The sequence below is a fragment of the Rhinoraja longicauda genome, chromosome 12 (assembly GCF_053455715.1).
Source record: "Rhinoraja longicauda isolate Sanriku21f chromosome 12, sRhiLon1.1, whole genome shotgun sequence".
In the NCBI taxonomy this organism is placed as follows: Eukaryota; Metazoa; Chordata; class Chondrichthyes; order Rajiformes; family Arhynchobatidae; genus Rhinoraja; species Rhinoraja longicauda.
Genome location: NC_135964.1, coordinates 32,645,550 through 32,670,777, shown reverse-complemented (window position 1 = coordinate 32,670,777; position 25,228 = coordinate 32,645,550). Strand labels below are relative to the sequence as shown.

The 25,228-nt window shown below is 40.3% G+C and overlaps 1 protein-coding gene across 1 annotated transcript in view; it reads right to left on the bottom strand.

Moving 5' to 3' along the window:
• kpna3 (karyopherin alpha 3 (importin alpha 4)) overlaps nt 1-25,228 on the bottom strand; it is a 70,219-nt gene that overhangs the window by 15,729 nt on the left and 29,262 nt on the right. Inside the window, exons 6-11 of the mRNA XM_078409433.1 lie at nt 24,998-25,093; nt 20,113-20,198; nt 13,380-13,466; nt 12,490-12,659; nt 7,098-7,142; nt 541-672 (exon numbers count right to left, since the gene is read on the bottom strand). Coding sequence (XP_078265559.1) covers nt 541-672; nt 7,098-7,142; nt 12,490-12,659; nt 13,380-13,466; nt 20,113-20,198; nt 24,998-25,093 — 616 coding nt within the window. The remainder of the gene's footprint in view (nt 1-540; nt 673-7,097; nt 7,143-12,489; nt 12,660-13,379; nt 13,467-20,112; nt 20,199-24,997; nt 25,094-25,228) is intronic.

Sequence of the window (25,228 nt, the reverse complement as noted above, 5' to 3'; positions counted from 1 at the left end):
AGTACAATAGGTAGAGCAAAGAGAAAGATAAGGAGTAGAGAAAATAGTTAGTATTGAAGCATAACAGTTCCAGAGACAAAGTCTCATGACCACCATGAGGTAGGTTGGATAATCAGATTGTACTCTAGTTTATGGAGGAAGCGTTCAGAAGCCTGATAACAGAGGGGAAGATGCTGTTTCTGAGACTGGGTATGTGTGCTTTCAATCTTCTATTATTACAGCTACTTCATCATTATTATTACCACCACACAACATTTCTCTATGCAGAATAACTAGGACAGTGATCATAAAGCAAAGTGCCGCTGTCCTGCCATCCTGTCGCATCTGTGTTTAGTCCACAGTATTTAACACTCGACCAAGATCTGAAATAAGTACCTATAAGTACACAGTAGCTATAATAACCAAAAATAGCATGGACGGGGAAATACCTTACAATAAAATAAAAAGATGCGTTCATAGTAGTCTAAAACGTTCTGGTCAAGCTTATTTTTACTTTTAGTGTTCATTTGGACAGTGGAACATTTTTTAAAGTTGTCTCACCTGAACCTTGACCTCTTGGTGACTCAGAAGTGGAACAAGGAAAGGCACCACACCTGAGTCAATCACCATCTGTATTTGTTCATTACCTCCATCTGTCAGGTAGGACAATGCCCAGACGGTATCCACAAGTATCTTGAATATATTAAAATAAATAATTAGATCCCGTCAAAATCAGAATAGGTTAACACCTCCAATAGAGAAACAATTCAAATATCATTTCAGACACAAATATATCATACTGGTAATGTATTGGCAACTTCTCTACTAAGAATGATTGGAATACAGAACTTGTTACCACACTTTATATTAAATGAATGGTTTAGATGCATGTAAGAGGATGCTAAGTACAGACAGAAAAAAAATAAGTAGGATGTGTTTATATGAGATGAATAAGTAAGAAGGGTCTTGCATAGATCATAAACCAGAGTAGTCATTAGGTAAATGGCACATTTCTATGTTGCAAATACGATGTAGCACAGCATGATGTGCATTCAATGGGCTACTATTGTACAATCTCTATAAAATGAACTAAATGACAGCGAATTCATGAATGCAGCCATTAACTCAAAGTTCCACCACAAAATATAGCATGTTGCAAAAATAGGAAGCCACACTTCTAGTTGGCTTAGGAGCAATGACTAGTCTCAGCCAGTAGCAGGTTGGTTGGACAACCAAAGTTATCCTTATTGACAAAGTAAAGATGTTCCATTCATTATTGCAGTCTTTAATGGATAAAAAGTCCTGATTTTCTGTGATCTGGATGCAAAATTCCACATAAAATCAAAAGGGCTGCTCAAAAAATAAATAATAGTGGTATGAATAAGTGTTTTTTAATAGCAACAGGAGTGACAGTAGCCTACAAATTTGCTGCAGAGAATGAAGTGACAATCATGAACAGTGAGCCTCAACATATTTGTTGACAATAAGTTTGTGATGTTGTTTTGGAGAAGTTAATATAATAAAAAAATTATAATACTCCAAATTCACACAGAAATAAAAATAGGACAAGATAAGTTCTTGGATCCAACCTGCTTTGGAGTATATTACAACATATATCCATTTATTCTTTCCCCTAAGAAGATGTATTCCTCCAAGCTTTACATGAAGCCACAGAAAGGTTATGACGCAGGCGGCCTTTCACCTTATGTCAATGCCAGTCGAAAATCAGGTACTTTATATAATCCCATCTTTCAATGTTTGGCCCCTAAACCTGCAGATACTGGGTCTTCAAATATTCACCCAGGGCCTCTTTAAATGCGGGGAGAGTTTTCATCTCCACAACTCTTTCAGGTAGTGAGTTACAGACACTTAATCCCTCCAGATGAAAAAAAAAAATCACCTCCTGCCTAATCTTTCTAATAATTACTTTAAATCTGAGCTTCTTGATTTTCAATATCCTTATAAAGGGAAACATCTTTCCTCTTTACTATGTACCAATTATCCAATTTGTCTGCAGAACTCAAATCTGCCAGTCCTTGTCCTTACAAATCTCCTTGGCATAATCACCAGTAGAATTACAGCTTACCATAAGATGATGACTGGACATGAAGCTCAAGATGTGGTCTAACAAGTGTTGTACACAATTACAGTACAATCTGCCTACTCTTAAAAGCAAAAAAAAGAGCATCCCACAAGTCTTTTTAACCACCTCCTGACATGTCTTTTAGGACCCCAAGGTCCTTCCATTCCACCTCACTTTTGAATATCCCTCCATTTACTGTATATTATCTTGCTTCGTGACACATTCCAAATGCATTACCTCACACTTCCATAGATTAAAAATTCAATTTGCTGCTTTTCTGTCCAACTGACCAGACTGTGCTTTCTTGCATTTTACCCAGCAACATTGTTTTTATGTCCAATGCTTTCCTAATTTCCCTTTCATTTCTATGTCTAACGGCTTTTTATCTTTTTTATTTTTCATCATTTTACGATGTCTGCAGTTCTAATGCATATATCATGCCTTCGTCCATGCATTTAATGTTTGCATCTTATGTCCCCTTCCCAACTTATTTTCCTATTTTTGTGTCATCAGCAAATTCAGCAACAATACTCTGAACGCGTTCATGTTCTAGTGTTACATGGGTGGGTTTAAACTAAACAGTGGGGGGGGGGGGGGGTCAACAACGTGGAAGCGTATGCATGCAGTTAACAGGAGAGTGTAGGAAAGGTCATGTTTAAACTAACAGGGCAGGGGGGTGGGAACCAATGCAAGGAGGCAGAGGGACATAAAAGGAGGACAGAAGCAAAAGGTAGAAGGGAGATAAGAAAAACAAACCTGAAAGCTTTGTGCCTTAATGCGAGGAACATTCGAAAAAAGGTGAATTATTTAAATGTGCAGTTAGTAGTTAAGGAATATAATATAGTTGGAATTACGGAGACATGGCTCCAGGGTAACCAAGGATGGGAGCTAAACATGCAGGGGTATTTGATATTCAGGAAGGATAGACAGAAAGGAAGAGGAGGTCGGGTGGCATTGCTGGCTGAAGAGTAGATTAATGCAATAGCAGGAGAGACATTAGTTTGGATGCTGTAGAATCGGTATGGGTAGAACTGCAAAATAGTCAAGGGCAGAAAACGCTTGTTGGAGTTGTATACAGACCACCAAACAGCAGTAGGGAGGTTGGGGATAGCATCAAGCAGGAAATTAGGGATGCGTGTAGCAAAGGTACAGCAGTTATCATGGGTGACTTTAATCTACATATAGATTGGGCCAACAAAATTGGTAGCAGCGCTGAGGAGGAGGATTTCCTGGAATGTAATTCCAGTTAAACCAATATGTAGAAGAACCGACTGGAGAACAGGCCATCCAAGACTGGGTATGGTGTAATGAGGAAGGATTAGTTAGCGATCTTGTTGTGCAAAGCCCCTTGAGCAACAGTGACCGTAATATGGTGGAATTCTGCATTAGGATGGAGAGTGACACGGTTAATTCAGAGACTCGGGTCCTGAACTTAAAGAAAAGAGACTAGGGTCCTGAACTTAAAGAAAGGTATGAGACGGGAATTGACTAGGATAGACTGGCAAATTATACTTAATGGGTTGACGGTGGAGATGCAATGACAAAGATTTAAAGACCACATGGATGAACTCCAAAAATTGTTCATCCCTGTCCGGCAAAAAAATAAAACAGGAAAGGCAGGCTCAACTGTGGCTAATTAGGGAAATCAAGGATAGCGTTAAATCCAAGGAAAAGGCATATAAATTGGCCAGAAGAAGCAGCAAGCTGGAGGACTGGGAGAAATTGAGAACTTAGAGGAGGACAAAGGGGTTAATTAAGAGGGGGGGGGGGGAAGAGCATGAAAGAAAGCTTGAGAGGATACAAAAACTGACTCTAAAAGCTTCTTTAGATATGGAAAAAGGAAAAGATCAGTGAAGACCAATGTAGGTCCCTAACTATCAGAGACAGGTGAATTTATAATAGGAAACAAAGAAATGGCAGAACAGTTAAACAAGTACTTTGGTTCTGTCTTCACTAAGGAAGACACAAACAATCTCCCAGAAATACTAGGGGACCGAAGATCTAGTGGGAGGGAAGGATAGAAGGGAATCCACATTAGTCAGGAAATGGTGTTAGGTAAACTGTTGGGACTGAAGGCAGATAAATCCCCAGGGCCTGATGGTGTGCATCCCAGAGTACTCAAGGAGGTGACCCTAGAAATCGTGGATGCATTAGTGATCATTTTCCAATGTTCTCTCAACTCTGGATCAGTTCCCGTGGACTGGAGGGTAGCCAATGTAACTCCACTTTTTTCAGAGAGGGATAGAGAAAATGGGGAATTATAGACCAGTTAGCCTTACATCGATAGTGGGGAAGATGCTTGAGATGATTGTTAAAGATGTTATAGCAGCGCATTTGGAAAGCAGTGACAGGATCGGTTAAAGTCAGCATGGATTTATGGAGGGGAAATCATGCTTGACTAATCTTCTGGAATTTTTGGGGATGGATAAGGGAGAGCCAGTGGATGTGGCGAATCTGGACTTTCAAAAAGCCTTTGACAAGGTCCCACACAAAAGATTAGTGTGCAAAATTAGAGCACATGGTATAGATCAGTCACTATATTCTTGATCCATGTCGGGTATTCCTTTGGACTGTTCCTGGAATGTCTTATCTAGTGCATGCGTGCGATGTGAGGTTCAGTCAGATACGGCAGTATTCGGATGGAATGTATTGGCTTGGTCTTTGTTCTACAGCCTCGTGGTTAATAAAGCACATTATGAAGTTTAACAACTTGTCATTATTCACACAACTTCATACACATGGTATTGGGGGTAGGGTATTGACATGGATAGAGAACTGGTTGGCAGACAGGAATTAACGGGTCCTTTTCAGAATGGCAGGCAGTAACTAGTGGGGTGCTGCAAGGCTCGGTGCTGGGACCCCAGTTATTTACAACATATATTAACGATTTGGGCGAGGGAATTAAATGTGACATCTCAAAGTTTGCAGATGATGCAAAGCTGGGTGGCAGTGAGAGCTGCGATAAGGATGCTATGAGGCTGCAGGGTGACTTGGATAGGTTGGGTGAGTGGGCAGATGCATGGCAGATGTAGTATAATGTGGATAAATGTGAGCTTATCTACTTTGGTGGCAAGAACAAGAAGGCAGATTATTTTATGAATTGAATCAGATTAGGAAAAGGGGAGGTGCAACGAGAACTAGGTGTGCTTGTACATCAGTCACTGAAAGTAAGCAGGCAGGTACAGCATGGCATGTTCGCCTTCATTGCAAGAGGATTTGAGTTTAGGAGCAAGGAGGTCCTACTGCAGTTGTACAGGGCCCTGGTGAGACCACACCTGGAGTATCGTGTGTAATTTTGCTCCCCTAATTTGAGGAAGGACATTAATGCTATTGAGGGAGTGCAGCTTAGGTTGACCAGGTTAATTTCCGGGATAGTGGGACTGACATATGATGAAAGAATGGATCGACTGGGATTGTATTCACTGGAATTTAGAAGGATGAGAGGGGGTCTTATAGAAACATATAAAATTCTTAATGGATTGAACAGCCTAGATGCAGGAAAAATGTTCCCGAAGTTGGGGGAATCCAGAACCAGGGGTCACAGTTTAAGAATAAGGGGTAGGCCATTTAGGACGGAGATGAGGAAAAACCTTCACCCAGAGAGTTGTGAATCTGTGCAATTCACTGCCACAGAAGGCAGTGGAGGCCAATTCACTGGATTGTTTTCAAGAGAGTGTTAGATTTAGCTCTTAGGGCTAAAGGAATCAAGTAATATGGGGAAAAAGCAGGAACGGGGTACTGATTTTAGATGATCAGCCATGATCATATTGAATGGCAGTGCTGGCTCGAAGGGCCGAATGGCCTACTCCTGCACTTATTTTTCTATGTTTTCTCTGTAATAATTTGTATAAAATTTAAAAAAGAGTAGCTCCAGTACAGATTCCTGTGGCATCTAAGTCATTACATTTTGCTAAGCAGAAAAATGCTAGTTCTCCAGCCCAAGCAGTTTAAACCCTCTACAACATGAGCAAACCTGCCAATAAACACACGGCTCCTGATGACCCATCTTTCCCGAAAAACCCCATTCCCCTCAGAAATAACTACAATGATCCAGAAATCTAAAGCCCTCCTTCCTGCACTATATTTCCAGCTATGCTTACATCTGCAAGATTCTTCTAACTTAGTACTAACTAACATAGCTCCAAGAGTAATATTTTATTTCTAATAAAAGTTTTTTTCCTAAAAATCTACCTGGAGGATGTCCTCACATTTTCTACCTATGCTTTTGCTATGGTTATGAATCACAATCTCTGGATGTTCACCTTTCCCCTTTAAAAAAATCTGCAGCTTTCATCCTGGAACTATTAAGGCAATGTGCTGTCATTTCTGCAACCACAGATACTGAGTTAACTATAGAATTATCTATTACTATTGCTTCTTGAACTTCCTTCTCCCTTCCTGTACAACCCAGCTAGCTGTACTGCAAGACAATATTTGCTCCATCATACAATGCAATACATCTTTATTTCCATTGTACAGGGGTACAACGAGATTGGGAATGCGCCTCCCATACGATGCAATAAATTAATTAGCTAGTCAGTATTAATTTAATTTAATTTAAACAACCCAATGAAACAAATTACAACAGTTTTAAAACAAACCGAATTGCTCCAAACCTAATGGTAGCCAGAGAGCAAGATGCCCTTGCTCTCAAACTACCAGTCCTTTTTCCACAACTATCAATCCTGCATCTCTACCTGCTGTTGAATCGTGAGATTATCTGCTGAATAGTCACATTTGAGCGTCACTGATGAAACAGAGCAACACCAGTTGTTGCTCAAACTCTGAAACCGAGTTTGAGCTCAGTTCATGATACTGCCTATAAATGTAGATGTTCAGGACACCATGCAATTTGGAATTCCCTCCTGATACAAGATGTGCATTTGCAGATCAAAGGTCTCGTGTTCAAATGTCATGAAAGATTGAGGTCTAATTGCATGTAAAATCCTGCTTGTATTAAAATTAATCAAATCTGAGAATACATGTTCCCAAAAGACTGAAAGTTTACCCTGTCGCGAGTCATTGTATCACTTACATTAATGTCTGTGTGGTATATCAACACACATAATGCTGGTAGAATCTGTAGGGAAAAAGGAATGATACATTAGATGTTTTACTTCTTAGACTAAATTAAACAGCATAAAATAAACCTGTGCGGCAGCAGTTACAACACGTATAAGCACAGTCATATTGTTTCTCTTTGGAAGCATTTCCTAAGATTTTAGACAATTGGACATTTTTCAGATAGTTAACAATTTAGTTGAACAAATAACCGATAAATAATTTGTGATCAATGCCAAAAATGATATATTTAACCAAGGTGGGAAGGCAAGAGATGAAAAGGCAGCAAATAATAGATGCTAGGATGTTTAAATGACATGTATTTAGGAGGGGTTGAAGAAAGACTAAAAGAGTGAAAGGCTTGGGGGGAGGGGAGGTTTGGGGGAATTACTTCGGAAGGGACAATGAAGGGTGTGAGTTGGGGAACAACAGATCCGAGTGGGAGGGGGAATCCAAGAGGTTAAGGAGGGAACACAACATCTGGGATGGTATTGGAAGAGATTTGAAGATGGTGGTGCGGGTGTGGAAGGGGGGATTTGAGCTGAGGGCTGGTGGAACAAGAGGTGGGGAATGACTGAGGGCGCAGAAAGCTGGTGGGGGGAGAATCATCTGAGGGTATAGGAGCTGGGTTGGGACCAACCTGCGGGTGTGAGCAGGTGGTAATGGGGAGAAAACATACAGAGGGTGCAGAGATAACTTCAAAACCACTGGAATGAGGGATACGGTCATGAGAGCACTGGGGGTCCCCAGGACTTGCAGCAATGGTACTTCTGCTGATAGTTACAGAGTTATAGCTGTCCATCAACTCTTTACATACATGCTGAAAAGCTGAGATATTATTTCCAGTTAACAACAAAAATGGGATTTGGATGGGTTTATCAACAAATGCAACAATTTTCAGTGTTAGAAAACAAATATTAAAATAACACAGGTCAAGTAGATATTCAGTGATTTAGCATTAAGGCAGCTTTCTCACAAAAGAATTGCATTTGAATTGATAACCACAGCTTGCCATGTCACGATGCCAGAAAAAACCTGCATTAGATTTTGAGAATATCACCCGGGAAACCTTGTCCCGATCTATCTATTGGCTGCAAATACTTTTGTCCGTCACCTTTTCCCGGAATGCACACTACACTGCCCTTATAGAGATATCCACCATTACATTGTGTGGGGGCAAGTGATCACATACCGAATGAGATTGATGCACGAGATATAGCATTTCAAGCCAGGACATCTATAAAACGCCAAAGGCCATTGCCAGTAGCAATCCATCACAATCTGTAAATCCTTAGCCCAGCATTTCCCTCACTATCATTACCATCAAAGCAGGGGACAAGCTTAGATCAATTAAAAGTATAAAAGTGCATGCCAGAGGGCAACCCAAAATGACAACATAAGGCAACATGCATTAGATACAGAAATAACATGCTATAGAGCTAGGAAATCCCCCTAGAGTTCTGCTGTCTTGGCACAGCCAGTTGTAACAGTGCATATTTATCCAACAAAAAGGAAGGAGGATCCATGAATATCACCATCAACGAGTGCAAAAACCAAAACTGAAGTGTTTACAACCATCCCCACTCAAAATAGAAACGCAGCATATGTTTTAAAATGATCATAGAACTAATAATTTAGGTGCTCAGAGGGACCCGAGTGCCCTTGGAAACTAATCACTTAGTTAATATGCAGGTACAAATAGCAATTGGGAATGATGTGTTGGCCTCCAATATAAGAGGACAAGAGTAGAAATTTCTTGCCGAAGTTATATAATGCCCAGGTGCGACCGTATCTGCAACACTGCACTGGATCAGTCCTCAGTATGCAAACTTGCAACGCAGTGCATACACCAGTGATTCTTGAGATAATGGGTTTGTCAACAAGCAGAGTCGATGTATTGGATAGCTTCAGAAGAATGAGAGATGATCTCATTAAAACAAACAATATCCTCATAGTTGTGACTGAGTAGATGAGTCAATAACATTCCACAGATCGGGAATTTCAGAATTAAAAATCGGACTCGACTTAAAATAATAATTTTTTTTAAAAATTGTCCCTAGTGTCTATAGGATAGTGTTAGTGTGCGGGGATCACTGGGCGGTGCGGACTTGGTGGGCCGAAAAGGCCTGTTTCCGCGCTGTATCTGAAATATGAAAATAATAATATAATATTGAGGACGGAGATGAGAAGTTGTTTCATCACCGAGAATTTAGAATTTGCTACACAGCCGGTTTTGAAGCTCAGTTGCTAAGTATATGCGAGACAACCTATTAGATTTTTAAGTAATGAAGATATAGGATTAGTGCAAGAAAATGGCAGCAAGGTGGAAAAAAAAATCAGCAACATTGGACAGAAAGATCTGGCACCAAAAGGCCTCCTCCAACTTCTATATCTTAGATTATGTGTCAAACAGATGTCATCTCAATGTCTTTCGGCCTTGCTATCACAAATGTAAATCTTCAGCTAATCAGTTATTTTGCCTGATTTTCAAGAAATGACTCAGTGTGTTGCATTCGGCAGACTAATAGCAGCTGGAATACTGAAGAGTACTGATTCAAAACTATCTCCACCTCTAACCTACACTTTCTCATACAGTTGAAGCACTGGCATCTACCTGACAGGTACCTGACAGGCATCTACCTGACTTGGACAGGTTGTGTGAGTGGGCAGATGCAGTTTGATGTGGATAAATGTGAGGTTATCCACTTTGGTGGAAAGAACAGGAAGGCAGATTATTATCTGAATGGTGTCAAGTTAGGAAATGGGGAAGTACAAAGAGATCTGGGTGTCCTTGTTCATCAGTCACAAAGTTAGCATGCAGGTACAGCAGGCAGTGTAGAAAGCTAATGGTATGTTGGCCTTTATGACAGTTCATGATAGGCTTGTATACGCTATAATTTAGGATGAGAGGGGATCTTATTGAAACATATAAAATAATTAAGGGATTGGACACATTAGAGGCAGGAAACATGTTCCCAATGTTGGGGGAGTGCAGAACCAGGAGCCACAGTTTAAGAATAAGGGGTAGGCCATTTAGAACAGAGATGAGGAAAAACTTTTTCAGTCAGAGAGTTGTAAATCTGTGGAATTCTCTGCCTCAGAAGGCAGTGGAGGCCAATTCTCTGGATGCTTTCAAGAGAGCTAGATAGAGGTCTTAAAGATAGCGGAGTCAGGGGGTATGGGGAAAAGGCAGGAACGGGGTATGGGGAAAAGGCAGGAACGGGGTACTGATTGTGAATGATCAGCCATGATCACATTGAATGGCGGTGCTGGCTCGAAGGGCTGAATGACCTACTCCTGCACCTATTGTCTATTGTCTAAATGGATAATTATATCGGCACAGCTCATCCAAAGAAAACAGGTGAAATACAATCTAGTAAATTGTTAGTCTGCTCTCAAATCAACCAGTTGCCTTAAAAATCACCGAAGTGGGACAGGCCTTAACTTGACACCATTCAGATAACAATCTGCCATCCTATTCTTACCACCAAAGTGGATAACCTCATATTTATCCACATTAAACTGCATCTGCCATGCATCCGCCCACTCACACAACCTGTCCAAGTCACCCTGCAACCTCATAGCATCTTCCTCACAGTTCACACTGCCACCCAGCTTTGTGTCTTCTGCAAATTTACTAATATTACTTTTAATCCCTTCATCCAAGTCATTAATGTATATTGTAAATAGCTGTGGTCTCAGCATTGAGCCTTGCGATACCCCACTAGTCATTGCCTGCCATTCTGAAAGGGACCCATTTATCCCCACTCTTTGCTTTCTGTCTGCCAACCAATTTTCTATCCCTACCCCCAATACCATTGGCTCTGATTTTGGCCACTAATCTCCTATGTGGGACCTTGTCGAAGGCTTTCTGAAAGTCAAGGTACACTACATCCACCGGCTCCTCCCCTGTCCATTTTCCTAGTTACATCCTCAAAAAATTCCAGAAGATTAGTCAAGCATGATTTCCCTTACTGACTCGGAACGATCCTGTTACTGCTATCCAAATGCTCCGCAATTTCGGCTTTCATAATTGCTCCAGCAGCTTCCCCACCACCGATGTCAGACTAACTGGTCTATAATTTTCTGTTTTCTCTCTCCCTCCTTTCTTAAAAAGTGGGATAACATTAGCTACCCTCCAATCCACAGGAACTGATCCTGAATCTATGGAACATTGGAAAATGATCACCAATGCGTCCACAATTTCTAGAGCCACCTCCTTAAGTACCCTGGGATGCAGACCATCAGGCCCTGGGGATTTAATGTGAATATATCACTGCATACTAATACATTTTTATTATTTTAATTAATTTAGTTATATAATCTTGCACTTAAATTTAATATTTACTCATTACAGTTCCACCACTGATTTTCTGGCACTCTTGGTTCCAGAGCTTTGTTGGTTTAACCAGCTGACCAAGGAAGTCGGCTATGGGGTTAGATGTGTTGGCTCCAGCTGGGCTGAAGTTCCAGAGCCCCGGCCGCAGGTTGCAAATTCAACCCACCGATCATCCATGGAAGTCCCGATGAGGTTGAGATTGGCTGCCTTTCCCAGCCTATGTGCCACATTTTCGGGGAGACTTCCAGGGCGGGGGAATTTCTCGCGGAACCCCCAGCGACCTCTAGCGGCCGAATTGACAAATTACAATTACCGACTGTTTTGCAAAAAAATGACGGAAATGAAATAAGAAAGCGGAAACTTTCCGCCAAATTCGGAAGGGTTGGGAGGGGTGTACAGTTGTAAAGGCACTATATAAATGCAAATATTCACATTTGTTGATTACGAGTATATGGTATGCTGTCATTCTCTAGCATGTGTTTCTGTTTTCTACTGCACAACCGCCACAGGTGGGCTATCTCTTCAGCTTTCCTGAAATAAAGCACTATTTCTATTCTAATGAAGCATAACATGGATAACTACTTAAACCATTGATAATAACAGAACCAACAACTTATTTTCACTATTCCAAAGATTTGACATGCACCTAAATTTACAAAGTTCAGTAAGGACTCTTATTTGCATAGAAAATCAAGAAAATCTTAAACAGCCTCCAAAATGGCGTGCCTTTATTAAACATATTCATTGGAAGCAAGAAGTAATTATTTTGTTGTTTACTAATTTTTAATGCTAAGCTGACCTCAACACCTCTTGACACTACAGGCAAATAACTTTAATTATATGCATTCTTTACAACAAGGATTTGCTCACATTTGTATATTTGCCATCTTTGCAGGTCTGTGATAATGAAAATTGATAATGGCACAAAGAAATTTGCCTTTTGGTAAATGACTTTAAAGAAATTTTGTGCCGGCCAAAAATACAAGGTATTTTCACTCAAAAACCAAAGTCAGTCCAATCTCTTTACCTCCTGAACAGTCTCCATTGGTGGTGGCGGATCCTTATTTCTGCAGAGGTTAACTATAACCCATGTGACGTTACGAAGGAAAGTGATGGGAATGGAGGGATTGATGAAGGACAGAAGAGGTTTAACAACTCCCAGTGAGATGACGTAGTCTCTACACCGAGGACCATCACCTAAAGAAGTGGAAATGAAAGGGCTTGCATTAGAGATGAACCTAGAAAGTTAGATGAAAGGAGCAATGCTGTGGCTGTTGCATGTACAACAGTTTGATGAAAATGCTGATGCAACAACTCATTAAAACAGTTGAAAACAAAAATATGACTATTTGGTGGCTTGTTCAAAACGTTGTGCACAGCAGCTCAAGAAGATAATTTCATACTAAAGGAGAAAGCCATGGACACCTGTGCTAACATTTTGAATGTATAATGTTTGCACTATGCCACCGCTCTTGGCTTCTTTTTGATGGCTATACCTTCACCACACTTCCAGACTGTGCAGTCTTCACTAAAACATATCTCCCCATAAATGTTTTTGTCAAATGCCTTAAAACCGCGATTAATCAGTGGAAATGTTTCTTCTAACATAACTCCATCCAAAATCTCTCAAAATTAAGAGTATTTCTGTTAAATCTTACCTTAACTGCATCTACTCTGTAAATAATTACACTTTCACACAGTCCTGTACATTCCTCTTCCCTGGCACTATTCTAATAAATTTCCATGGCACCCTCTCCAAAACAATAAACTATTTCATAATGCAAAGAAATGGAAACTTAAAGTAAATTTTAAAATTTAGCATAACTTCTTGTCATTTATACTTAATACATCTATTTAACAATGTGACAACCCCCACATGTTTCCAACGCGTAGAGAAAGCTTTCCAGTATTACAAACCTATGATGTTTCCTAGAGCCCAAACTGCTTGTTCACAAACATTCTGATGAGGGGAGTGAAGTAATCGGAGGAAGAGAGGTACCGCATCTAGAAACAAAAGACAATACATTAGCTTCCTTCTTTTCACGGTGATAATCCAGGAATTGCACCATATATGGAAAAAAAACTAAATATGCAGATAAATTAGTTCTATTTATAGCACTTGTTTTGAATTAGTCACAATACCATTTCTTTAACAAATTTTCCCTTTACGTCAAAATTACCATCTTCTTTCAATTCAGCGGAGCATTAAATCAGCAAACAATTTCCCAGGCTTTGATGGTATAAAGACAGAAATTCAAGATTTGTATAATCCCATTAGTTTAATTATAAGGAAAATAAAATGTACAGTTAAAGACTTGCTCTTTTTCAATTATGTCTATACACAAGGCCGAGGAAATAATGGTAAATTAAAAGTATTATATAATAACTATACTGCATAACAAAATTTATTTGGTTTAACTTTAATTCTTCCTATAGATTACTGACAATGTTACATTTTTTTAATGCTGGTTTTATATTGCGGACAATCTCAGCTGTCTGATCTCTGCAAAAGTGGAGAAAATAAAAAACAATTAAAGACCCACTGAGCCAGTTCTTCTACAAATGGAGAGGCCAAAATGTAACCCCATTTAAAATGTAACCCCTTGCGTGGCACAGTGAGTGGTGCAGCTGGTAGAGCTGTCGCCTCATAGTGCCAGACACTCGAGTTTGATCCTGATCTTGGGTCCCGTCTGTGCAGGTTATGCATATTCTTTCTGTGATTTCTTGGATCACGTGGATTTCTTCCGGGTGCTTAGGTTTCTACCTACATCCTAAAGACACGCTTGTAGACATGTTTGCAAAGTAATTGGCCTCTATACTTTGTCCCTAGAGTGCAGGGAGAGGTTATGAAAGTGAGATAACATAGAACTAATGTGAACATGTGATTCATGATTGCCAAAGACTCAGTGGGCTGAAAGGCCTGTTTCCATGTTGTATCTTTCAATCAATCAACAAAAAAAGAAAATTCTACTAACTTTGTCAATTCTATGAGCATCTGCCTTCCCTCAGATATCCAGCCATGAATAAGGTAAAAGTTCCTTGCCCTGAACAGCTGAAAACCATTGCTCTTACCTCTGCTACATTCTGTCACTATTTCTTTTAATTCAAGCGATGAACCCAACACAGTCTACCCTAGCGCTGTCGGGGAGGATTTAAACTAATATAGCAGAGACAGAGGGGTATAAAATGAGGGAAGAAACAATAGGTAACAAGGTGAAAAGTAAAAGTGGCAGGCAGACAAATCCAGGGCAAAAATCAAAAAGGACCACTTTGCAACATAATTATATAAGGGGCAAGAGTGTTATAAAAACAAGCCTGAAGGCTTTGTGTCTCAATGCAAGGAGTATACGTAATAAGGTGGATGAATTAAATGTGGAGATAGTTATTAATGATTATGATATAGTTGGGATTACGGAGACATGGCTCCAGGGTGACCAAGGCTGGGAGCTCAACATTCAGGGATATTCTATATTCAGGCAGGATAGACAGAAAGGAAAAGGAGGTGGGGTAGAGTTGCTGGTTAGAGAGGAGATTAACGCAGTGGAAAGGAAGGACATTTGCTCGGAGGATGTGGAATCGATATGGGTAGAGCTGCGAAACACTAAGGGGCAGAAAACGCTAGTGGGAGTTGTGTACAGGCCACCTAACAGCAGTAGTGAGGTTGGGGATGGCATCAAACAGGAAATTAGAAATGCATGCACTAAAGGTGCAGCAGTTAAAATGGGTGACTTCAATCTACATATAGATTGGGTGAACCAAATTGGCAGGGGTGCTGAGGAAGAGGATGTCTTGGAATGTTTGCAAGATGGTTTTCTAAACCAACATGTCGAGGAACCAACGAGAGAGCAGGCCATTCTAGACTGGGTATTGAGTGATGAGGAAGGGTTAGTTAGCAGTCTTGTTGTGCGAGGCCCCTTGGGCAAGAGTGACCATAATATGGTGGAGTTCTTCATTAGGATGGAGAGTGACAAAGTCAATTCAGAAACAAGTGTTCTGAACTTAAAGAAAGGTAACTTTGAGGGTATGAGACGTGAATTGTCCAAGATAGACTGGCAATTGATACTTAAAGGGTTGACGGTGGACATGCAATGGAAGGCATTTAAAGATTGCATGGATGAGCTACAACAATTGTTCATCCCAGTTTGGCAAAAGAACAAACCAGGAAAGGTAGTGCATCCGTGGCTAACAAGGGAAATCAAGGATAGTATTAAAACAAAAGATGCAGCATATAAATTAGCCAGAAAAAGTAGCATACCAGAGGACTGGGAGAAATTCAGAGTCCAGCAGAGGAGGACAAAGGGCTTAATTAGGAAAGGGAAAATAGATTATGAGAGAAAACTGGCAGGGAACATAAAAACTGACTGCAAAAGCTTTTATAGATATGTGAAGAGAAAAAGACTAGTTAAGACAAATGTAGGTCCCTTGCAGTCGGAAACAGGTGAAGTGATCATAGGGAACAAGGAGATGGCAGACCAATTGAACAACTACTTTGGTTCTGTCTTCACTAGGGAAGACATAAACAATCTGCCGGAAATAGCAGGGGACCGGGGGTCTAATGAGATGGAGGAACTGAGGGTAATCCAGGTTAGTCGGGAAATGGTGTTAGGTAAATTAAATGGATTAAAGGCCGATAAATCCCCAGGGCCAGATAGGCTGCATCCCAGAGTGCTTAAGGAAGTAGCCCCTGAAATAGTGGATGCATTAGTGATAATTTTTCAAAACTCTTTAGATTCTGGAGTAGTTCCTGAGGATTGGAGGGTAGCTAATGTAACCCCACTTTTTAAAAAGGGAGGGAGAGAGAAAACAGGGAATTATAGACCAGTTAGCCTAACATCGGTAGTGGGGAAAATGCTAGAGTCAGTTATTCAAGATGTGATAGCATCACATTTGGAAAGTGGTGAAATCATCGGACAAAGTCAGCATGGATTTATGAAAGGCAAAACATGTCTGACGAATCTTATAGAATTTTCCGAGGATGTAACTAGTAGAGTGGATAAGGGAGAACCAGTCGATGTGTTATATCTGGACTTTCAGAAGGCCTTCGACAAGGTCCCACATAGGAGATTGGTGTACAAACTTAAAGCACACGGTATTGGGGGTTGTGTTGAGGTGGATAGAGAATTGGTTGGCGGACAGGAAGCAAAGAGTAGGAATAAACGGGTCCTTTTCGGAATGGCAGGCAGTGACTAATGGGGTACCGCAAGGCTCAGTGCTGGGACCCCAGTTATTTACAATATATATTAATGATTTGGACGAGGGAATTGAATGCAACATCTCTAAGTTTGCGGATGACACGAAGCTGGGTGGCAGTGTTAGCTGCGAGGTGGATGCTAGGAGGCTGCAGAGTGACTTGGATAGATTAGGCAAGTGGGCAAATGCATAGCAGATGCAATATAATGTGGATAAATGTGAGGTTATCCACTTTGGCGGCAAGAACAGGAAAGCAGAGTATTACCTGAATGGTGGCCAATTAGGAAAAGGGGAGATGCAACGTGACCTGGGTGTCATGGTGCACCAGTCATTGAAAGCAAGCGTGCAGGTGCAGCAGGCAGTGAAGAAAGCGAATGGTATGTTAGCATTCATAGCAAGAGGATTTGAGTATAGGAGCAGGGAGGTTCTGCTGCAGTTGTACAGGGCCTTGGTGAGACCGCACCTGGAGTATTGTGTACAGTTTGTCTCCTAATCTGAGGAAAGACATTCTAGCCTTAGAGGGAGTACAGAGAAGGTTCACCAGATTGATCCCTGGGATGGCAGGACTTTCATATGAAGAAAGACTGGATAGACTAGGCTTATACTCGCTGGAATTTAGAAGACTGAGGGGGGATCTTATAGAAACATATAAAATTCTTAAGGGGTTGGAGAGGCTAGATGCGGGAAGATTGTTCCCGATGTTGGGGAAGTCCAGAACCAGGGGTCATAGCTTAAGGATAAGGGGGAAGTCTTTTAGGACCGAGATTAGAAAACATTTCTTCACACAGAGAGTGGTGAGTCTGTGGAATTCTCTGCCACAGAAGGTAGTTGAGGCCAGTTCATTGGTTATATTTAAGAGGGAGTTAGATGTGGCCCTTGTGGCTAAAGGGATCAGGGGGTATGGAGAGAAGGCAGGTACAGGTTACTGGGCTGGATGATCAGCCATGATCATATTGAATGACGTTGCAGGCTCGAAGGGCCGAATGGCCTACTCCTGCACCTATTTTCTATGTTTCTATGTTTCTACTCACTGAAACCACTAAATTCAACCTTTCACTAATAGCTTTGCTTTCCCTTCAGACTCAGTTTCTCCATTATTCTCATTGCTATTCTTCGATTTCTAACTACCACAAATATCACCCAATCTTAATCACATATAATATTCTACTTTCTCAGTGATCCTGCCCTTTTTTTGCTCCAACAGTACTCAACGTCTTCTACCATCCTAACTGTGGAAATCTGTCTAGCTACATCCCAAAATTTTACTCCACTCTCTATAGCAAAATAAATCTCTAATATTTTCAGATAGATTTTCAGACACTCATCTAAATGCCTTCTCACATAAGTTTAGTTGATATACTTATTTGGCATAACTGAAAAGTACAAGTTAAATGCAAGTGCAAGTGGCATTGTGGAATTGATTGCAGAACTGAAGAAACTGCTGGCAAGTGCAGCTATCAGTTAGTGAAATGCTGGAGGAAAATGGCACGTGTCACAGATTTGGAGCAGAAAATGAGAGAAACCTTTATCAGCTCTTTTGATGTTAAGGATGTCCAATTGAAAGTGGATTCGAAAAAAAGGCAATGGATTTGTTATGATGCACACCGCTGAGAGATCAAGAAAGGGAGGGAAACAATAAACGCATCTTTGTCACAGACACAGAAAGCATCAGAGACTTTGACTCAGTGTTGTAATGCTACATGTAGGACAAATGCTAAATCTGAAGAGATATACCATAATATTTACAATTCAAAAAGATAAAACTTATCTGTACAGCAAAAATAGACAAAGACATTTGGCCTGATCAGAGATATTTGGCCTGATTAACTACATCTGTGGGAAGCTAGAGAAGAAATTGGCCCTGAGATATGAAATATAAATCATATCATATGATATATGAATCATCATTAGGTACGAGTGAGGTGCCGCAAGACTGGAGGGTGGCTAAGGTTGTGTCTCTACTTAAGAAGAACTGCAAGGAAAAGCCTGGGAACTATAGACCAGTGAGGATAACATCTTTAGAGAATTGGCTTCATGGAAAGAAGCAGAGGGTAATGGTGAAAGGTTATTTTTCGGACTATAGGCTTGAAACTGGAGGTGTGCCCTAGGGATTGGTACTGGCCCCATGGCTGTTAGTGGTTTATATAAACTATTTGGATGAGAACGTAGAAGGCATGATTAGTAAGTTTGCAGTTGACACAAAAATGGGTGGTATCGTAGATAGCAAAGATAGTTATCAAAAGTTACAGCAGGATCTTGATCATTTGAGCAAGTGGGCTGAGGAATAGTTAATGGAGTTTAATGCAGTTAAGTGTGAGGTGTTGCATTTTGGGAAGTCAAACAAGGGTAAAAGGTTCTTCACAGTATGGAACAATGGCAGAGCCCTGGGGAGTGTTGTAGAGCAGAGGGATCTAGGAATACAGGTACATAGGTCCTTGAAAATGGCATCACAGATAGATAGGGTAGAGAAGGCTTTCGGTACATTGGTTTTCATCAGTCGGTGTATCAAGTATAGACGTTGTGATGTTATTTTACAGTTGTACAAGATGTCGGTGGAGTATTGTGTTTAGTTTTGGTCACCCTGCTATAGGAAGGATGTTGTTATGCTGGAAAGAGTGCAGAGAGATTTATGAGGATGTTGCCAAGACTTGAGGGCCTGTGCTTTAAGGAGAGGTTGGGTAGGTTAGGACTTCATTCCTTGGAGTGCAGGAGGCTGAGAGGTGATCTTAAAGGTGTATAAGACTACGTGAATGCACAGAGTCTTTTACCCAGAGTAAGGGAACCAAGAACAAGAGGATATATGTTTCAGGTGAGAAGGGCAAGATTTAATACAAACCTAAGGGGAAACTTTTTCACTCAGTGGTGGGTATATGGAACAAGCGGCCAGAGGAGGTAATTGAGGCAGGCACTATAGCAACATTTAAAAGACATTTGGACAGGTACATGGATGGGAAAGGTTGAGAGGGATATGGGCCAATCACTGGCAAGTGGGACTGTTGCAGATGGGGTACTTTGGTCAGCTTGTGCAAGTTGGGCTGAAGAGCCTGTTTCTGCTGTTTGACTCTATGACATTGATAATTATACAAAATAAATAAAATGTACATTTAAATGAATACATTTTTCATATTTATTACTTGCCCTTCTCACCTGAAACATATATCAGATTGTGTCTATTACATGTTCAATGAATGCATGCCGAAGAAATGCAGTCTATAGAATCAGAATACTTTCACAAATCAAATCAAAAAGTCAAATTATTCATGCATTGGAAGCTAATTGATCTAAAATCTTCTAGTTGATCTAAGTGTACTTAGAAAAAATATTTTAAATTTGGTATTTATATTTCATAGTATTTCCACATTATTTCCCAATAGATATTAAGAAATTAAGTAAGCAATACAAAACAATTGACAAATTGCCAGTAGCTGAATATCTCCAATTTACTGGCTTTGTTACTTACTTGCTTCAACCACTGCTTGAGTTTGTGCAGAAGTCCCAGATGCTATATTTGTCAATGCCCAAGCAGCTTCAAATTGAAGGGATGGGCTGCAAGATCAATAAGTATACATAATTCTATTGTGATAAATCACAAACACCAAAACTTTGAAAAGCATAATTGTACAGGGTTTAATGACAGTTTCACTGTATCAGGCTTTAATGATGGTTTCACTATATCAGAATGAGAAATCTAGCAAGAATGAATATTTCTGGTTGCAACTTGATTGTTCTGCCCAGTGGAGTCTGACTACATAATCCAAGTCCAACAAGAGGGTGGTCAAGAAGATTTTTGGTACATTACTCTCTATCAGTCACGGCACTGAGTAGAGAAGTTGGGAAATTATGTTACTGTCGTATAAGACGTTGGTGAAGCCACACTTGGGAGTACTGTGTTCAGTTTTGGTCACCCTCTCATACAAAGGATATTATTAAGATGGAAAGAGTGCAGAAAAGGTTTACAGGATGCATGGGGGACGTGGGGCTGAGGTTTGGCAGGGTAGGAGCACAGGAGGCTGAGAGGTAATCTTTGAGGTGTATACAATCATCAGGGAAATAAATATGCTGAATACACGTACTCTTTTACCCAAAGCACGGCAATCAAGAACCAGACGACATAGGTTTAAGGTGAGAGAGGAAAGATTCAATAGGAACGTGATAGGAAACCTTTTTAGTCAGAAGGTGGACGGGTTGCCAGAGGAGGTAGTTGAAGCAAGAACTATAACAGCATTTAAAAGAGACTTGGACAGGTGCCTAGATAGAAAAGGTTTGGTGAGATATGGGCCAAAAGGGACTGGCTTAGATGGGCATCTTGTTCAACATGGACAAATCAGGCTGAAGGTTCTGCTTCCATACGGTATGCCTCTATGACACCAAGAGCCTACTGCTTGTGTCAGGTTCAGTTTGGGACTGTTTTGAAAAGAAAATTGAGTCAATGAGCTTGGATCAGATCAACTGAATGGACTCTCGAGGAATAAAAAGTGTTCCAGTGTTACTTCATTTCTGAGTGGTGGCGATAATGCTGTATCCTAGGTGGGGAGCTCCAAACATTGATAATCTTTGCAAGAAATGCAAAGGAACCAAGGCTGAGAGATGGGCCTTGAGCTGGGCAGACAGATAGGAGTAATGGTCTGGTGGCAGGAAGCTAAGTTCAAAGAAATCTACCGCTGTTAGAATCCCAAGCCAGAGCCACAGGCCTTCACTTAAGTGCCTTTGTTATCTGACCCAAAATTAACAGGATCTAACTGTATGTGTCCTGCTCAAGCTAGATTCAATTTGGATGTGATTGTGTTTGGTTAAGATTGAGCTTTAATTTTGTGACCCAGCAGACCTGTAGTATGCTGATGCATATGGTTCCACTTGTCTAACAATCAACATAGAAAAGTTAATATAAATGATACCTGTTTGGCTGAGTTAACAGCAATGTGCATTAAGTTCCCAGCAATAGTTAATTAATTAGTACAACCATCCCTCACTGTTGTCATGTATTCAAGAGAATGCTGCAGTCTCAGTTCAACACATAATTCAACATCAAAAATCAATTGTAGGGTATCAAGTTTTCAATCACAACTAATGAAATCTATACTTGAATTTTGCTTTGAAACTTAAAAATCTAATTCCCCCCCCCCCCCCCCAAACAAATATTTGTTGGCAATGGTAGACATAATAATGAAAATAAACTATTACGCTGTTCTAAAATACACAATGCTTTGATCTGAAGGTCACTTTTGTCTCTGTCAGATTTGGGGTAAGCTATCTACAAGAAGGCATGATCAAAAGATATGCACAATGATAGTCTTCTACCCTATCGACTTCACATAGCAGACATTCACCCATGTCTCATCAGATTTTTTTAATGTCTTGGTTTATCAATGTAATAGTACTATTCAAGACTCAATCTAGCAGACTTTCAGTAACTCGCATTATGAAATCAAAGAGGTAGAGTACAAATTATAATGAGATCAAAGATCACAAAAAGAGAACTTAAATTCTAATAATAAACACCAGTGTTCACATGGTACTGAGCATGTAAATATCTGCTCAATCGTAATTTTTTACAAAGTGGAGATTTTTCACTCCATAAACTACAGCATAACAACATGCAGCAAAAAAAAATCTGGAAATAGAGAACAAAAATCAACTGGTCCATTGAAAATTCATTATTCCTTTCTGTGTATTCTTCACTGAAGCAAACATCAGCAGTAGACATCCCATGATGCTGTAGAAAATAATTGTCTTTTCTCTACAACCGGTGAATATAAATTTTCAAAATTTAGAATATACAGTGCCTTCCATAAGGTTTGGGACAAAGACCCATCATTTATTTATTTGCCTCTGTACTCCACAATTTAAGATTTGTAGTAGAAAAAAAACACATTGTCAGATTTTAATAAAGGCCATTTTTATACACTTTGGTTTCACCATGTAGAAATTACAGCAGTGTTTATACATAGTCTCCCCATTTCAGGGCACCATAAAGTTTGGGACACAGCAATGTAATGTAAATGAAAGTAGTCATGTTTAGTATTTTGTTGCATATCCTTTGCATGCAATGACTGCTTGAAGTCTGCGATTCATGGACATCACCAGTTGCTGGGCGTCTTCTCTGGTGATGCTCTGTCAGGCCTGTATTGCAGCCATCTTTAGCTTATACTTGTTTTGGGGGCTAGTCCCCTTCAGTTTTCTCTTCAGCATATAAAAGGCATGCTCAATTGGGTTCAGATCGGGTGATTGATATGGCCACTCAAGAATTGATCATTTTATAGCTTTGAAAAACTCCTTTGTTGTTTTAGCAGTATGTTTGGAATCATTGTCTTGCTGTAGAATGAACCGCCGGCCAATGAGTTTTGAGGCATTTGTTTGAACGAGCAGATAGGATGTGTCTAAACATTTCAGAATTCATTATGTTACTACCATCAGCAGTTGTATCATCAATGAAGATAAGTGAGCCAGTACCTTCAGCATCCATACATGCACAGGCCATAACAAACCCACCACCGTGTTTCACAGATGAGGTGGTATGCTTTGGATCTTGGGAAGTTCCTTCTCTCTCATCTCATCGGTCCACAAGACCTTTTTCCAGAACTGTGGTTGCTCTTTTAAGTACTTCTTTGCAAACTGTAACCCATCCACCCTATTTTTGTGGCTAACCAATGGTTTGCATCTTGCAGTGTCGCCTCTGCATTTCTGTTCATTAAGTCTTCTGCGGACAGTGGTCATTGACAAATCCACACCTGACTCCTGAAGAATGTTTCTGATCTGTCAGACAGGTGTTTGGGGATTTTTCTTTATTAGAGAGAGAATTCTTCTGTCATCAGCTGTGGAGGTCTTCCTTGGCTTGCCAGTCCCTTTGCGATTAGTAAGCTCACCAGTGTTCTCTTTCTTCTTAATGATATTCCAAACAGTTGATTTTGGTAAGCCTAAGGTTTGGCTGAAGTCTCCAACAGTTTTATTCTTGTTTCTCAGACTTTGACTTTCATTGGCAGAACTTTGGTCCTTATGTTGATAAACCGCAATAAAAGTTTCCAAAGATGATAGAAAGACTGGAGGAAAGACTAGGTGCTGAGAGCTCTCTTATACCTGCATTAAGGAGGTAATTAAACACACCTGAGCAATTACAAACGCCTGTGAAGCCATGTGTCCCAAACATTATGGTGCCCTGAAATGGGGGGACTATGAATAAACACAGCAATAATTTCTACATGGTGAAACCAAAATGTATAAAAATACCCTTTAATAAAATCTGACAATGTGCACTTTAACCTCATGTGATTTTTTCCTATTATAAATCTCAAATTGTGGAGTACAGAGGCAAATAAATAAATTATGGGTCTTTGTCCCAAACATTATGGAGGACACTGTAGCCAAGTCAGACCTCATTAGCAAGAAGATCAATATGCATTATCATTTTTGCAACAAAAATAACATCTCAAGATATCATCACTGCTGATATTTCATAGCAGTAACACAAATTGCATGTCTCATTGTAATACAGTGTTTGAAATTCTCATAGCAATAGCCATTCCTTTGACAACAGACAATAGACAATAGGTGCAGGAGGAGGCCATTCAGCCCTTCGAGCCAGCACCGCCATTCAATGCGATCATGGCTGATCACTCTCAATCAGTACCCCGTTCCTGCCTTCTCCCCATACCCCCTCACTCCGCTATCCTTAAGAGCTCTATCCAGCTCTCTCTTGAAAGCATCCAACGAACTGGCCTCCACTGCCTTCTGAGGCAGAGAATTCCACACCTTCACCACTCTCTGACTGAAAAAGTTCTTCCTCATCTCCGTTCTAAATGGCTTACCCCTTATTCTTAAACTGTGGCCCCTTGTTCTGGACTCCCCCAACATTGGGAACATGTTTCCTGCCTCTAATGTGTCCAATCCCCTAATTATCTTATATGTTTCAATAAGATCCCCCCTCATCCTTCTAAATTCCAGTGTATACAAGCCTAATTGCTCCAGCCTTTCAACATACGACAGTCCCGCCATTCTGGGAATTAACCTAGTGAACCTACGCTGCACGCCCTCAATAGCAAGAATATCCTTCCTCAAATTTGGAGACCAAAACTGCACACAGTACTCCAGGTGCGGTCTCACCAGGGCCCGGTACAACTGTAGAAGGACCTCTTTGCTCCTATACTCAACTCCTCTTGTTATGAAGGCCAACATTCCATTGGCTTTCTTCACTTTGCTGACTCAATGGGAGATGTTAATGAAGGGTTACTTTAATAAGATTAGCCAAAGGAAAGGTGGGTGAGGGCTCGATAAGTGGAAAAAAAGGTCTGTGCCTTCAGCAACTTTCAATGAAAAGTAAACAATGAAGACTGCTATAGTTCATCACTTACTTGTCATCTCTCTCAAGACATTGGACTAGCACCGGTAAGATACCAGAATTTATTAATTCATCAATAGGGGGATTTCTGTCACTTGATAGCAACTTCCTGCAAGATTTTAAAGAATAACAAAGTTAGGAATACAAATTAAATTCTCCATTTCCATCTCCAGTAAATTAAACCTATTAATCATTACATACCACAAAGCAACACGTCTACAAATAATCAATTTTAAATAAACAG